This window comes from Lepisma saccharinum, chromosome 15 (assembly GCF_977018435.1).
Source record: "Lepisma saccharinum chromosome 15, izLepSacc3.1, whole genome shotgun sequence".
Taxonomy (NCBI): domain Eukaryota; kingdom Metazoa; phylum Arthropoda; class Insecta; order Zygentoma; family Lepismatidae; genus Lepisma; species Lepisma saccharinum.
Window position 1 is genome coordinate 10,421,731 of NC_139243.1, and position 14,149 is coordinate 10,435,879.

Consider the following 14,149-nt stretch of genomic DNA (forward strand, 5'->3'; position numbering starts at 1 on the left):
TATGCACAGATATGCTAATTGGGATTGACCTACAGCATAAAGTGGAATCCAAACAACCATGAGGGCCTCCCCGGTGGCACAGTGGTAGCATCGTCATCTTGTAATCAAGGGGTTCCAGGTTCCATACCTGGTGGAGGCACATAGTGGTTTGGATTATAATGGTTGTCGGGCCTGTGCCCAAGCACTACCGTTAGGGGTTATGTAGCTCAGACGTCTGGGCTTAGAGCTGAAAGAGAATGCATTATTATCTAGGTTGAGTCTTAATACTAAATAGGAGAACCTGTAAGGTGTAGACATAATTAAGTGCATAAGTTATGATTAACAATAACAAGGTTTATTATAGATAACAGATGTGGCTGATATATGCAGAATATCCCAACCTATGTGTTAAGGGGAAGGGAGCTCTTAGGAAGAAAGGCAGATTAGCAATACTTAGTAAGCTTGAAGTGAAGATCCTTGTCCATCTTCTAAGTGCCTGAAGTCAGCCCGGACTTGGCTGGGTGGATAGCCATCTTGGGTCGGAGACTGAGCAGCGCCTCCGGCCGTACCTCAGATCTGTTGGTCGACTACCACACCTCTAGTCTTGTGACTAGGGCTTATATACTTCAGGGTTATTTCTGTTGCCTCGTGTCATTGTCAGGAAGTGCAGAAGGTCGGGGAGGCATGGACAGAGGACTGACTGTCCTTGCATCGTGTCATCGGGTCGTTTGCATGTGGTGTCCTCACATGTGGAGCTCTCCACACGTGGAGTAGCTGATCATATCTGGCTCTTAGAAACCTTCGCAGTAACCACAACTTTCCTGTTAGTGGTGACCTTACTGTAATGAAGGGTAGAGAGTGCATGTGGACTGAAGACAGGCAAAGGTAAGATCCGCAGCGCCTTGAGTGCTTCCTGTCATGAACAGCACCCATTTCCAAGTTTACAGAAAGTCATGAACGTGCAGAAACTTGCATGTTACAGGATCCCACTTTAAACTTTAAACTGTAGGTCCAGTCCCGATTAGCCTTACAGTGCATAAAGTGGACTTAAAAACGTGAAATAAAATCAAAATCAAAACAAACAATCATGTGCCTCCACTGTGTACCAAACTCCGAACACTTGATTACATTGTGACAATGCTACCACTATGTTATCGGGAAGGCATTAATCCATTATAATAGGGTATTGTGTTTAGAAATTTATTTTACAAAACGAACAGACATAATTTATACCTTTATACTCATAAAACGAATTTGAAAATGACAGAGTTTTGAACTCTTTTATTGACTACTTTGAAATTAACAATGTTAATTTCCAAGGGGGTGGACTGACAGGTTCGACATACCCTCATGGTAACATTGTCAACTTGTAATGAAGGTTCCAGGTTTGATATCCAGTGGAGACACATAGTGGTAAGGAAGGATCCAGTCCAGATTAGCCTATCTGTGCATAAAGTGAATTTGAAACAAACACTCAAACTCTAGCCCCCTCTTATGATGTCCATGCTAATATTCCTAGAGCAGTTGTTAACGATAAACCAACAGTTAAACCATCCTCATCTGTTGTGATTGAGCATGATCATAGGCGTCCGGAAGGTGGGGCAAGGGGGGGCCATGGCTCCCCCCTGGAAAATGAATGTGTACCTAAAAATTATATATTTCACACATAATTTCATTTCAATCACAGTAATTTAAGTTAATTATTATAAATTTGTTGAAGAAACATGATAATTTCAGACTGAAATAGTGTTTTTTGAGAGGGCATCACTATTTTGGAGGAAAATATGTGTCCTTTGCCCCCCTGGAAAAAAATTACCTTGCTTGCCCCTCCCTGGAAAAAATCCTGCGGACGTCCATGAGCATGATAGTATGTATAATCATGTAACTACGAAGAAGAAGAACAAATATGTTTGATAGTCTGTTGTTGATTATGATAGAGAGTTTTGAGATTCCTCGGGCACCATGTTGTACGCATGTTGAAAGTTATTAAACCTCGGTTGTGTTTTTATGTACAGGATGTATTTTATTTCGTCTATCCGTGTTTTCACGTGTACCTAAGCATTCCACAATCACTCGGGAACGTTTCATCATCCTAATGTAAATAATTTGAATTATACATTAATTATAGAAATAGTAGTACATAAATTAAGCAAACTAATGTTTCTATTTCTTTTTAAGGTTTGACGTGGGAAGAAGCAAAGAAACGTTGCCCTCCTGATATATACCCTGCATGCCATAATGCAGAAGACAGTGTGACCGTGTCTGGCCCTCCAGATTCCGTGTCTAAGTTTGTGAAGTCCTTGCAGGAAGAAGGAATTTTTGCCAGAGAAGTGGATAGCTGCGGAATAGCTTTCCACAGTCCTCATATAGCTGATGTTGCTTTGAAGTTCAGGAAATATTTACAAAGGGTAATATTACTGTTTTGAATTTTTGTGTGTATCATGAATTTTGGAGTTCTCAGTGGTCAGAAATCCTGAAAAGATAGAGAAATTTACCAATGTAAAGAATCGAGCTGTTTGCACTTGATTTTTTCCTGAAAATCTGTTATTTTGTGTTGTCACTTGGTGGTATTTTTTGCAGTTTAAGGGACCTTTCAGAAGAAAGTATCGCATTTACTCTAAAAAGTTCACGTTTCATTTTTCCATGCAGTTTTTGTTCATGATCAATTTCTCCACCTGTCTGGTGGCTTCATCAGGCGTGTACTGTCAAGGATACCTAAAATAGAATCTCTCCGAAATGAAGTAAAGAATTTTCTTTTAGTAGAGCAGAGATTGTGTTCAAATACTATGATCTAACTTGTACGTTTATGTTATATATTTTGTCAATATCTTCTTTCTCATTTTTATTTTACTTTAATTTTTATGTTGTCTTTTCACCATTTATTGTATCATTTTATTCATGTAACATTCATTATAATTATTTGATCAAAAGGAGCATTTTGTAGCTAAATCGTACATTTTGTTTTGTACTTTACTAATATTAAATGCTGTAAGCACATATAAGAAATTTAAATATATATGTACTCCATGACATGGATTAGGTGGCAGAACAGCCTCAGGCTGAACCTCACCCACTCTAATAAAGAATTTGAATTTGAACCCATTCCCCCTGCGCAACAACATCAACAAACCAAACACGAACGTTAAGCACCTGTAAAAAATCCCATCTCTGCATGTGAGTGAAAACGAACACCTTCCCACTGATGCAGATGATGAGACCAGCAACGGACAGTGCCAAAATTCCAATGGGTGGCCAAATAAGAAGTACAGGGTGAGCATAAAGTCTTTCCCTGATTACAAACTTTTATTGCTAAAGAACTATGCTAGATACAGATATGCAGTTTGTTGGAAATGGTAGCTTAACTCATAATGTTTTATCATCAGTACACTTCGACATGTGCTCCCTTCGTTGCCCTTAGAACGTCTAGGCGATACTCAATTTCTCTCCATGTCTTTGCCAACATCTCTTCCGTCACTGTCTCTATAGCACCCCGTATTCGTGTCTGAACAGTTTGCATATCAGGAACTGGTGAACTAAACATTGTGTCCTTAACGTAACTCCATAAAAGAAGTCAAGAGGGGTTATGTCCAGTGAACGCGGTGGCCATGATATGGGACCATCTCTACCGATCCATCTGCGTGGAAAGTGTCATGTGCTGATAAAAAACTTTATGAGTTAAGCTACCATTTCTAACAAACTGCATATCTGTATCTAGCATAGTTGTTTAGCAATAAAAGTTTGTAATCAGGGAAAGACTTTATGCTCACCCTGTACTATGGCAGAACAGCAGAAAGTGAAAGGCCCACATCAACTAGCGCTTCCATGAATGCAAGCGAGAGAAAAAGGAATCGTGCCATTTGTGGCAAGACAAGTACATGACTGATGAAGCCACCAGACAGGTATCAAAATCGATCACGAACCAAAACTGCATGGAAAAATGAAACTTGAAGTTTTTAGAGTAAATTAACTGCCTTCATGTAGCCACCAAATATATATCTTTAGATACAAAGTGTCACATGTCAAGCAACAGGCAATGAGTGACATGCTACGTGGAGGTTTCATATTGATGTGACAAGTGTCATGACTACAAATAGTACACACTGGAGTAGGTCTGTTGAAAAACATCCGCATGAGCAACCGACAGACTGAGGCAAGACAATACACGTTATTGAGAAAATGGCCCAGTCTTAGTGTTGACTAAACAATATGTTGCATGCGTAGCTTGTCGTCTCACTCTGCTATGAAAGGTTGTATTTGCTTCTGAGGTGAGTTTCCACATCACACATTAAGCTTGCAGTTTGTTGCATTGTTCTGAAAGCTCCCTAATGTGTTAAAATCATTGTTGTTTCCATGTTGTAACGTCAGGTTGCATTTATTTCTGAAGATTCATTTTCAATTGACGCTGAAATCTGAAAGACAGGAAAGGGAAAGGTATTGCTTGTTACAGAAATTAAAGTGATATACTTTTCCTTTCAGGTGATTCCAACACCAAAACCGAGATCGACTCGCTGGGTGAGTTCTTCGATTCCGGAATCAGGCTGGAACACAGCTCTTGCGCAAAGCTTCTCCCCAGACTATCACGTCAACAACATGATGTCACCGGTCTTGTTCCAAGAGGCTGTCACCCGCATTCCAGAAAATGCCATTGTTATTGAAATCGGACCCCATTGCATACTCCAAGCAATCTTGAAGAGATCGCTTCCAGGAGGCTGTGTCAATGTTGGTTTGATGAAGAGGAACCATTCTGACAATATGATGTTCTTCTTGTCCAATCTAGGAAGGTAAGTTGTATTATCAGAACAAATTTATTAATTATATTCTTCTCTGGCCCTATCTGCTTACTGGCCAAGATCAATTATTAGGTTACAATTATGGAGGGTGGCCGCCGTGGCTCAGTCGGTAACGCGTCTGACCACCATGCTCATGCTCAAGGTCCCGGGTTCGATTCCCGGCTGGTTCAAATCCGGGAACTTTTCTAACATTGGAAGCGGCCCTGGCGCCAACCCAGCGTCGAATGACAAGGGTACCTGGGGGGAAACCCTGGGGGGTACAGGCAGTCAGGGGCATGATGCTGATCACATCACCCCCACTCATGACCGGATCAAGCAAGTGTGGGGCGTTACCCCCACACCCCCTATACGCCTTCATGGTGCTAAGCACAGGGGAGCACTTTACCTTTACTTTACCTTTTTATGGATGGACTGACATTAATATTTTTGTTGATACTGATGTAAAATTTATCAATACTGATAACTGATACTGACGCTCTGACATAAAATTGCATATTATTATTATTATTATGATTATTATTATGATTATGATGATGAAGATGATGATGAAAGATGATGATGGTGGTGGAGAATAACTAATTTTCTTTCATAATTAATGTTGTTAAAGTTATTTGAAGAAATTGTCTAAGTATCAATTTCAAGCACTAGCATATATTGTGTTTTGCGTACAAGAATATTACAGACAGAAAAAAACGAACAAGAAAAATCAACATCTATGTAGTCGAGACTGATAACACAGAATACTCCGTGATTTACCACACATTCTACTCACCAACATTGATAAGTTCTACAATGAGCCACCAGTTGGCAGCACCAAACAAATACACATCATAGAATGCAGTGTTTCTATTACTCTTAACAAATGTACATAACAAGGTGACTTCAATGGTTTTTGCCTTTGAATTATGTGTTTATATTTATAAAAAAAATAGAATTTTGAACTAAATAACAGGCTATTTGAGATATACTCAATTGTTAAAACTATCAGTAATTTCACTGGCAAGCAGTCATCTCTATATTGGCTGATTCTGATAGTGCTGTCCAAGCTCAGTTCCACCTAACACAGCAGATGTAGCGTGCACCAGCTTGCTGACTGAGTGTGTTATATTCTTGACTTTCATTCTCGTCACTCATTTTCGTCTTTGAGATTAGCCGAAAGTGGCAGAAAAGCAAAGTAAACTAAACCAAATCATTCATCATCCAGATAGCACAGTAAGCTTGCTTCATGCTTGAAACAAGCTTTTCATGTAAAGTGAACAAACTTGCTGCAAACATATAATGGCAAGCTGCAAGCTTGCATCAGGCTTGACTCAAGCCATTTAGTTACTGCGTGTCAAAGTTACAGCAAGCTTGACATGACAAACCTGCTCCAAACTTGTCACAGAAAGCTGCATGCTTGATTTAATCTTGTCATGAGTATTTGGCGGTGCATCGTGAGTTGTGGAGACTCAAAATGGTGGCTGAAAGGCAGCCTTTACTTGCAGATTCATGCTTTCAGCTCCAAAGGCTACTGTCAGTTTGATTCAAGCTTCCAACTTGCTTTGACAAGCAACAAGCAAGCTACCACAAGCTTGCCTTAAGCTTTAGTGCTATCAGGGCACTAATTTTCAAAGCTTTAGTGCTATATGGGTAATAATTTTCATCATTGTGATTAGCCAAGAGTGGCAGAAATGTGATGGAAAAAGTTACATTTGTTTAAACTTTGCTTGCTTGCCAATTTTGACTAATGACAGAGTAATTCTTCTGCTGAGGCCATGTCTGAAACCTAGAACATGTGGTTGAAGGATTATGAGCTGTGCATAGCTGAGGGAGCTATATTTATTATGTTATGTGTCTCTTTAGCCATATGCTGAAGACCATAACCAAGTGTTACATAATAATGAGGTAAGACTCTAGTTTACGTCCTTTTCCTAAGGAATACCTGTCATATATCGTTGGAAAGCTTATTTTATAACGAATTCAACAACGTAAATCCCAAAGTGAGGAAAAATCTCCTGGAGGAGTAAATCGAGAAAAAACGATGTTGTCCGGATATGCGTAATTGAATGTACTGAGGAATTTTTTCGATGATGAAGCACATATTTAGGGGTGAAATGAGTGCTAATGGAACCTAACCTAACAGGCCTAACCTAATCTCGTAGGCATACCTTGTCCCCATGAATGGTTAGTGGGGCTATCGTGAACAGAAAGTGTAAAAAGAAAAAGGTACTTACCCGAAGAGATGCTGGCTGCCACACCATGAACATGCACCACAAACGCAAAGAAGCCATCACCATGCAGATAAGGATGTAAAGTAGAATCTAGACAATAATCAAGGACTTAGAAATATTATTAACAAATGAAAATGACGTAAAGGGGAAATTCAAAGCAGATTTGATTCATGTACTGCTCTACCAAGAAGAGACTAAACCCCTTTGGCATGGTCATCAAATTTTCAACCCTGAACTAGCGAAGAGAATGTGGGTAATAAAATAAGCTACATGCCATGTAATTTTATCCATGTATTGCCAAACTGTGCAGCATTCTTCAACACATCATCATCATCTTTATCCAGTCTCAAGTGTTTGTATCATTGTGAAGAGGAAAACTGTACACTGTGAAAGCAGACACATAATATTTAAATTGGTCAACAACATGGGGTCACTCCACACAAGCAAAGCAGAACATTTTCATCTGTGATGACACTAGAGAATTAAACAAATGACTGTCTGCTTTAGTTCACATGTTAGTCCCAGTCTCTGTCTTCTTGGTACAACTGTAGTGCATACTGCTTTTCCATTATTCAATAAATCAGTGGCGTGCGGTGACATTTAAACTAGGGTACGCAACATGGGCCAACCGAAATGAATTATGGGGGCCAGAACCCCCCCCCCCCCCCTGGCCATCATGTTATTCAGAAAATAACTTTTTTCTACAATTTTATAATGGGAAATTTCTCATCCTTGTATCAATATCCAAATGTAACGAGGTAAAATATATGTATGATATTTTATATTCGCAAATATATTCTGATGTAGGTACGTAGAGCCCAACAATTCAACTTTGATTATTTCCTTCATGCAGTGCGATGAACATTGAACGGGAAGGAAATGGCACAATCATTTTCCGTCCTTTCAAATTTCATGTAATAAATTAGATAAATCTCAGCATCCTCTACTATTACACAACACCTTTCGCAGAGGAAACCAACGAATAAGACCAACAATAAAGTTTCACTGTTTTTCTACTCAGTCAATCACTCTGTAGAGATATTTTTTCTTCTTGTCAAAAATCAAAATGCCTAATATACTGCTTACCATCCTTCACAACTCCTGCCTGAAACAATTTTTCCAAATCAGGAACAGACCTTCCATTTCGGATTGTTTACACTTTTTTCGTAAATTCCGAAAATCCCTTCTCCAGTATGTCATCAATAACTCCCGGTTCCCCTATTTTATCACTTCACGGCACCGACAAACAATAGAGATCCTGTAATGTAAATAATATGAACGAAACACTCGCTGCAAATTTCACACAACAGAAGAAAGCAAAAGTCAACCTCGCACGGTACGTTGTGTCCGGTCCCGCTATGCCCGAAAACCACGCGTTCTTGTGAACGAATGAATCGGAGTTGCCAGTCGACAAAGTATTTTGTAGAAGGGAGATAATTAAGGACAAGTAGAAAATACGTAAGCATACATCCCAGAACACTTCAAAAGCTAAACTACCGTACATCAATTTGCAATGTCTTGCGGGAGGGAGGGGGGCTCATTCGAATCCCATTGTAAGCATTGTGTTTTATTATGTTTTTCTTTTATCATTCATTCATATCGTCGGGTCAACAATCAACACCCATGCTATGGAACTCAAAGGAAATGTTGATCCCGAAAGGAGATAAACAGATACTCTCATACTCTGAGAATTGTGCGAAACTTGCAAATTGTTCACATATTTTCCCCTCGACACAGTGACAGTCCATTCTGGTCCTCACCTCCCTATACGAAAAAAAACAAACTTGCTAGTGTAACTTTAACCTCACATAAATATTTTATATGTGATAGTTTACATATATATTAAATATGATCTTCCACCACTACATATTCTTGCCCTCCTGTCTGATTCCTGTATCACTTTTTATAATGTATTTTTTATTGCAACCCAACAGTGATCTATCTACGCGTGGCTGCTAAATGCTAGTAAGCTAAGTATTCCAGAAAAAAAATATGTTGACTACTGTCAACACTGCATACGCTGTCAAAATCTTGGGTACCCTCGAAGCTTAGAACCGGGAAAGAAGTGAGAGAGAGGGAAGCGCGGGCAGACCCAAACACGTGGCCGGGGCTGATATGAGCCAATGGGGTTACCTTCCGAATTTCTAGGGTACCAAGCAGAAGGAACAGCGTCTTTCTGCGGAAATCGGCAGGGACGCGGATCGGGTGGTTGCCGAAGTCTCAATCGGGATCATTCGGGACTGCCTTCAGGAAGGCAGCAGCGTGTTCGTGCGGAAATCGGAATTTCTTGCAGTGGAACTGCTTTCGGAGCGATAATTGTTGAATTTTCATGTTCGGGGAAGACGAAAAAATGTTTATTTTTTCTTACTGTGTTGTGGGTACGCAGAGCGTACCTTGCGTATCCTGAATGCACGCCGCTGCAATAAATGTTATCAGTTGCAAGTTGCAAAGTGTGTATAATTTTAATTCGACATATAGGGCTTAGTTACATGTCAGTTACAAATTAAAGAAAGAAATATCCAAGATTAAAAGATGATAATCCTGTATTTAGTTAAACTTCATATCCATCAAAGATTTACACATAAACTATTATGTTTTTAGGTTATATAATGCTGGTCTACAGTTCAATGTGGGTCAACTCTATCCAAAGGTGAAATTTCCAGTTGGAAGGGGCACTCCAATGATATCCCCTTTTATTAAGTGGGACCACGGAGCAGATTGGACTGTTGCGAAATTTGCTGGGAAGGTAAGTTGTTGTCATCGAGTTTTATTTAATATAAATATTCATGTTGAATGTAGTTTTCAAATTCCACATTAAAAAGAATCAACATTTATGTATTTTGACAGTAGAAAACTTCTTATATGACTTGCCGGCAACATGTTTGTTAAAAACACTAACAAGCATGCAGACACTATGATAAAAAAAATGCTTGACGGGTTATTTTGAGCTTTCGATTCCATCTCGGAATCATCATCAGGGCAGAACTTCAATCACGTCCCTTCCGTCGCTCCTCGACGAGCCCTGATGATGATTTCGAGATGGAATCGAAAGCTCGGAAGAACCCCTAAAGTTTTTTCATCGTGCTGTTTGTGTTTTTAACAAATTTATTTATTTATTGAGGGTACAGTGCAAATGGTCATTTTATGCTGAAATTGTCAACAATGAAAACCATAAAATGAAAATAAAACAACAAGCAAAAATAAATGATGACATGTTTTTTATATAAGGCCTATTTGGCAGTATTTGTTCTAACAAAAGACCAAAATGCATAATCTGAGGAAAACACATTAACACTTGATGGGAGGTTATTATATTGAGTGGGAATATTTTTCTGTATTTCCAGCCTAGGTATTTCTGTATAAAAGTGGATTGTGTTGTAGGCATAGGCACTTGAAATTGGATTCCTGAAGGAATGTGTTGCAGCAGATTTTGCCATTGACAGTTTTGTACAGATAATTCAAACCAATTAATCAAACAATGCTGATAAGAAGTCTGTAAATTTAGAAAGGACAATAGATGCAGTGTTGAAAAATTTCACAGCGAGGGAACTTTGTAACCTTGTAATTAACAACAGCTAAGAAAAAGTGGAAACCTCACTTGTGTTGGTAACTGTCTATTCATCAGATATAAAATAGTGCAAAAATCTGCAATCTGTGCATACATCTTTTCATTAGATAAGCGACATGATATGTGACATAAGATAACCTCAATGTTTATGAATTTATTAAAAATCGGGTTTTTCTACTCATTCATAGCTCCGAAATTTCCTCAGCATGGTGGGTGGCCACAGGACCATACACTGTCCAAAATCTCAACGTAAAAGTTCTCTGAGCAGACTTGAACCAGCATGCGTCTCATAGCACCACACCAAAACCTGATACCTTAGACTGCACGACAATGGTGCAGCACACTTTTATATTAGAACAGGCTGTAATAAGACAATAGAATTCTTTACTCAAGCTACAGGTTATTTATAATAATTGTTAGATCAGGCAAGTTATTGTCCAATAAGGAGGGTCTACATATTAATCCTTACGTATATGTTTTTTAATAAACTATAAACTCATAATAGTTATGAAATTAATGAATAAACTGTAATTCTTTTCTTCTAGATCGGTGTGGCTGCTGGTGAAAGTGAGGTCATTGTTGACTTGAACAGCGAAGAATTCAAGTTTCTCTCTGGCCACAACATTGATGGAAGAATTATTTTTCCTGCTGCAGGCTACCTGGTGAGTGCAAAGCTCATTTGCTTCCTCTGAAGCTAAACTTTATCAAAATAAAGCCTTGTCTTGAAGCATGCCCAGTGAAAATCTATTCATTTTTTGTTTGTTTTACTTTTTGTTACTCTTCTGCATCTTTTGGATAATTACAATGCTAAAGATGAATGATGACTAGATGAAATTGATGAAGAGAAGGAAGGAATTCCCATGCCTAGGGAACAAGTCAGGGAATTTATGGGATTGGAAGTGGTCAAGATTTCTCAATAGTATAAAAATCTCCCATTCTCCATGAAATGATTATTATTGCATTTCTGGAACAAAAGCTACAAATTTCGAAGAAATGTATGACACTCATAGTGCAGAAAACTAGAATGAAATGCTTTTAATACACAGGCATTTGAAATTTCTTGGCTGTTCAGGAAAACGTTTTTGTTTTTAAGTTCACTTTATGCACAGACAGGCTAGTCAGGACTGAACCTACAGTTTAATGTGGAACCCAAACCACTATGTGCATCCATCAGGTAACGAACCCAGGACTTCTTGATTACAAGGCAATGAGGTTACATCTGTGCCATGGGGGAGGCCCTGACTCTTTTGAGTCCTAAAATTTGGAAGTCATTTGCTGAACCCAGGATGGTGATGAGAATTTTTTTCTGGATCCCCATACAAACATTCCAAGCTCCTATACATGACTAGATTCTATATTATTATATTATTCTATAAATCCATGATATACGTTCAGTTTTTCTGTAAGAAAAATATTCAAATTTCTCATGCCTTGTGATATACATATGCAACCAGTATCTAATTTTGTTGTGATTTCTTTCAGACTCTTGTGTGGAAAACTTTTGCAAAACTGAATGGAGCAAGTTATGAAGATTTTGCAGTTGTTTTGGAGAACATGCAGTTTCACAGAGATACTATTATTCCAAAAGAAGGCTAGTTGTTATTTTTATTTCTATTCTTACTACTAGGGCTAGGATTTTCATGACAGCATATTTCTTTTGATATGGGTGATGTGTTCCCTATTTGAATTAAGGTGCTTTTTAAGGGCATATTTTGGCATATTTGGCCATTTCTACATGATAAAGCATATTTTGATGGATTTCGGGCCATATTCAGCATATTTTCGCTTCTTAAAGAAATATACAGTCATTTTCCAAGTGGATTCGTTCTTACTCCCATGTTCACTCGAGGTTTTTTTTTTTTGGTCTCCAGGAAAATATTTTCCATTTTTAATTGAAAATTTGCAGAAAGTATTCATTGTGCATTTCAACTCATCAGGGCCCATAAAGTGAACTAAAATAGTCCCTATGAAAATATTTCATCATAAGTTAGATATTGATGTTTGAAACAGTCTAGTTTAAGGGCATATTTTTCAAATGATAGTGCATATTTTGTAAAATTTTAGATCATAAGAGCATATTTTATTTTGCATATTTTAGTGATTTTTAGGTCATAAAAATCCTAGCCCTAGTTATTACTAACACCATGTATTAAAATTATGCATTTTTAGGCTCTGTAGAGTAAATTAACTAATAGCCCAGTAGCCTTTTCTGTGTAAGCATGGTAAATACCTCAAACCTCATTGCACCTAACTTTCTAGACTGGATCTCATTACTTGTTTTCTAGTAGCTCCCCAATTGTCCGCAAGATGCTCAATAAAGATATATTATTATTATTATTGAACACTGAAATTATTTTGGGTCTCCCACCAGGTATCAAAACCAGAACCACTTTCACCAAAGGTGAAAGTGCTAACCATTTGACTGTGCTTGAGCTGTTAAAGTTGACAAATTAACCCATTAACTGGGGCAGAGCTATATATAGACTCTCTACAATTGGGCCTTTTTCGTGGAGCATCTATATATAAACGGTATTTGAAAATTAATGGTTCTTGTATTGCAACAAGTAATTTTTATAGACCACTTTTTCGTGCTATTATTAGTCTATGTGGGCTATTTGGCAATCAAAGAATCCATTGTTGATGCTTTCTAAATTCCTGAAAAATATTTTTTTGAAATATGGAATTAGAGCCGTGATGGTTAGATGGAAGGGTGTCTGACTGCCATGGGGGAGACCCTGGTTCGATTCCTGGGGTGAGGTCGGAATAAAAAATAACATGTTCCATAAAGAACATGAATTTCTCATTAATCTCTTCAATTAATATTTATATCTAAGTGAATGCAAAGGCTTTTATCGTTGATGAGAAACTGCATGGATGCCCACAGGTTTTTTTTTCAGGGAGGAGAAAGCAAAATTTTTTTTCAGGCTGGGCAATCGAGGCATATTTTATATTTTACCTCCATAATAACGTAGCCGCCTCAAAAAACAAACACTCATATACTCTGCAGTTATGTTTCTGTAATGCCCCTATAATAATTGACATAAATTAGTGACTGAAATAAAATTATATGTGTGCAATGTATAATTTCAAGTTAATATTCATTTTTCTGTGGAGGACATTGCACCTTCCTTCTGGATGTTCATGTGCTTAATTAGACTTTTCTGTTACACCACTTGGGTAAATACATTATAATTTTACATTCATAAAAATAATAACAGGAAAGGTAGGATTTTGCACAAAATTACAGGCTATTTATAGATAGATTGGTAAAACTATCATTAATTTTTCCGATACATTGATACACCAATATACACCAATGCCAATTAACGTCTCATCCTTAGTTTATTGTTTTGATCAGGAGTGTTGTTAATTGGGGAACAAGGGGGGCCATGTCCCTTCCAAATAATCTGGAAAAATGTATATTTTTGAAAAGTAAGAAATAGAAGTTTTTCAGAAACTCTTAATTAATAATTCTCGAACCAAACAATGGCATTTTCTATTTTGTAAGATTACTTAGTGTTTGTTAGAAGTCTTTAGACGAACTGAACCCCTATTTTTTCTAGATTTATAAATTTACCTTAAATAACATTTTTAGAGAAATA

General features: G+C 37.8%; 1 protein-coding gene across 2 annotated transcripts in view; it reads left to right on the forward strand.

The window, feature by feature from the left end:
- The window catches only part of LOC145999577 (fatty acid synthase-like), a 138,624-nt gene that overhangs the window by 76,415 nt on the left and 48,060 nt on the right, over positions 1–14,149 (forward strand). For both annotated transcript variants that reach the window (XM_083136602.1, XM_083136601.1), the window contains exons 12-16: positions 2,158–2,387; positions 4,456–4,760; positions 9,581–9,725; positions 11,093–11,209; positions 12,030–12,138. In XM_083136602.1, coding sequence (XP_082992728.1) covers positions 2,158–2,387; positions 4,456–4,760; positions 9,581–9,725; positions 11,093–11,209; positions 12,030–12,138 — 906 coding nt within the window. The remainder of the gene's footprint in view (positions 1–2,157; positions 2,388–4,455; positions 4,761–9,580; positions 9,726–11,092; positions 11,210–12,029; positions 12,139–14,149) is intronic.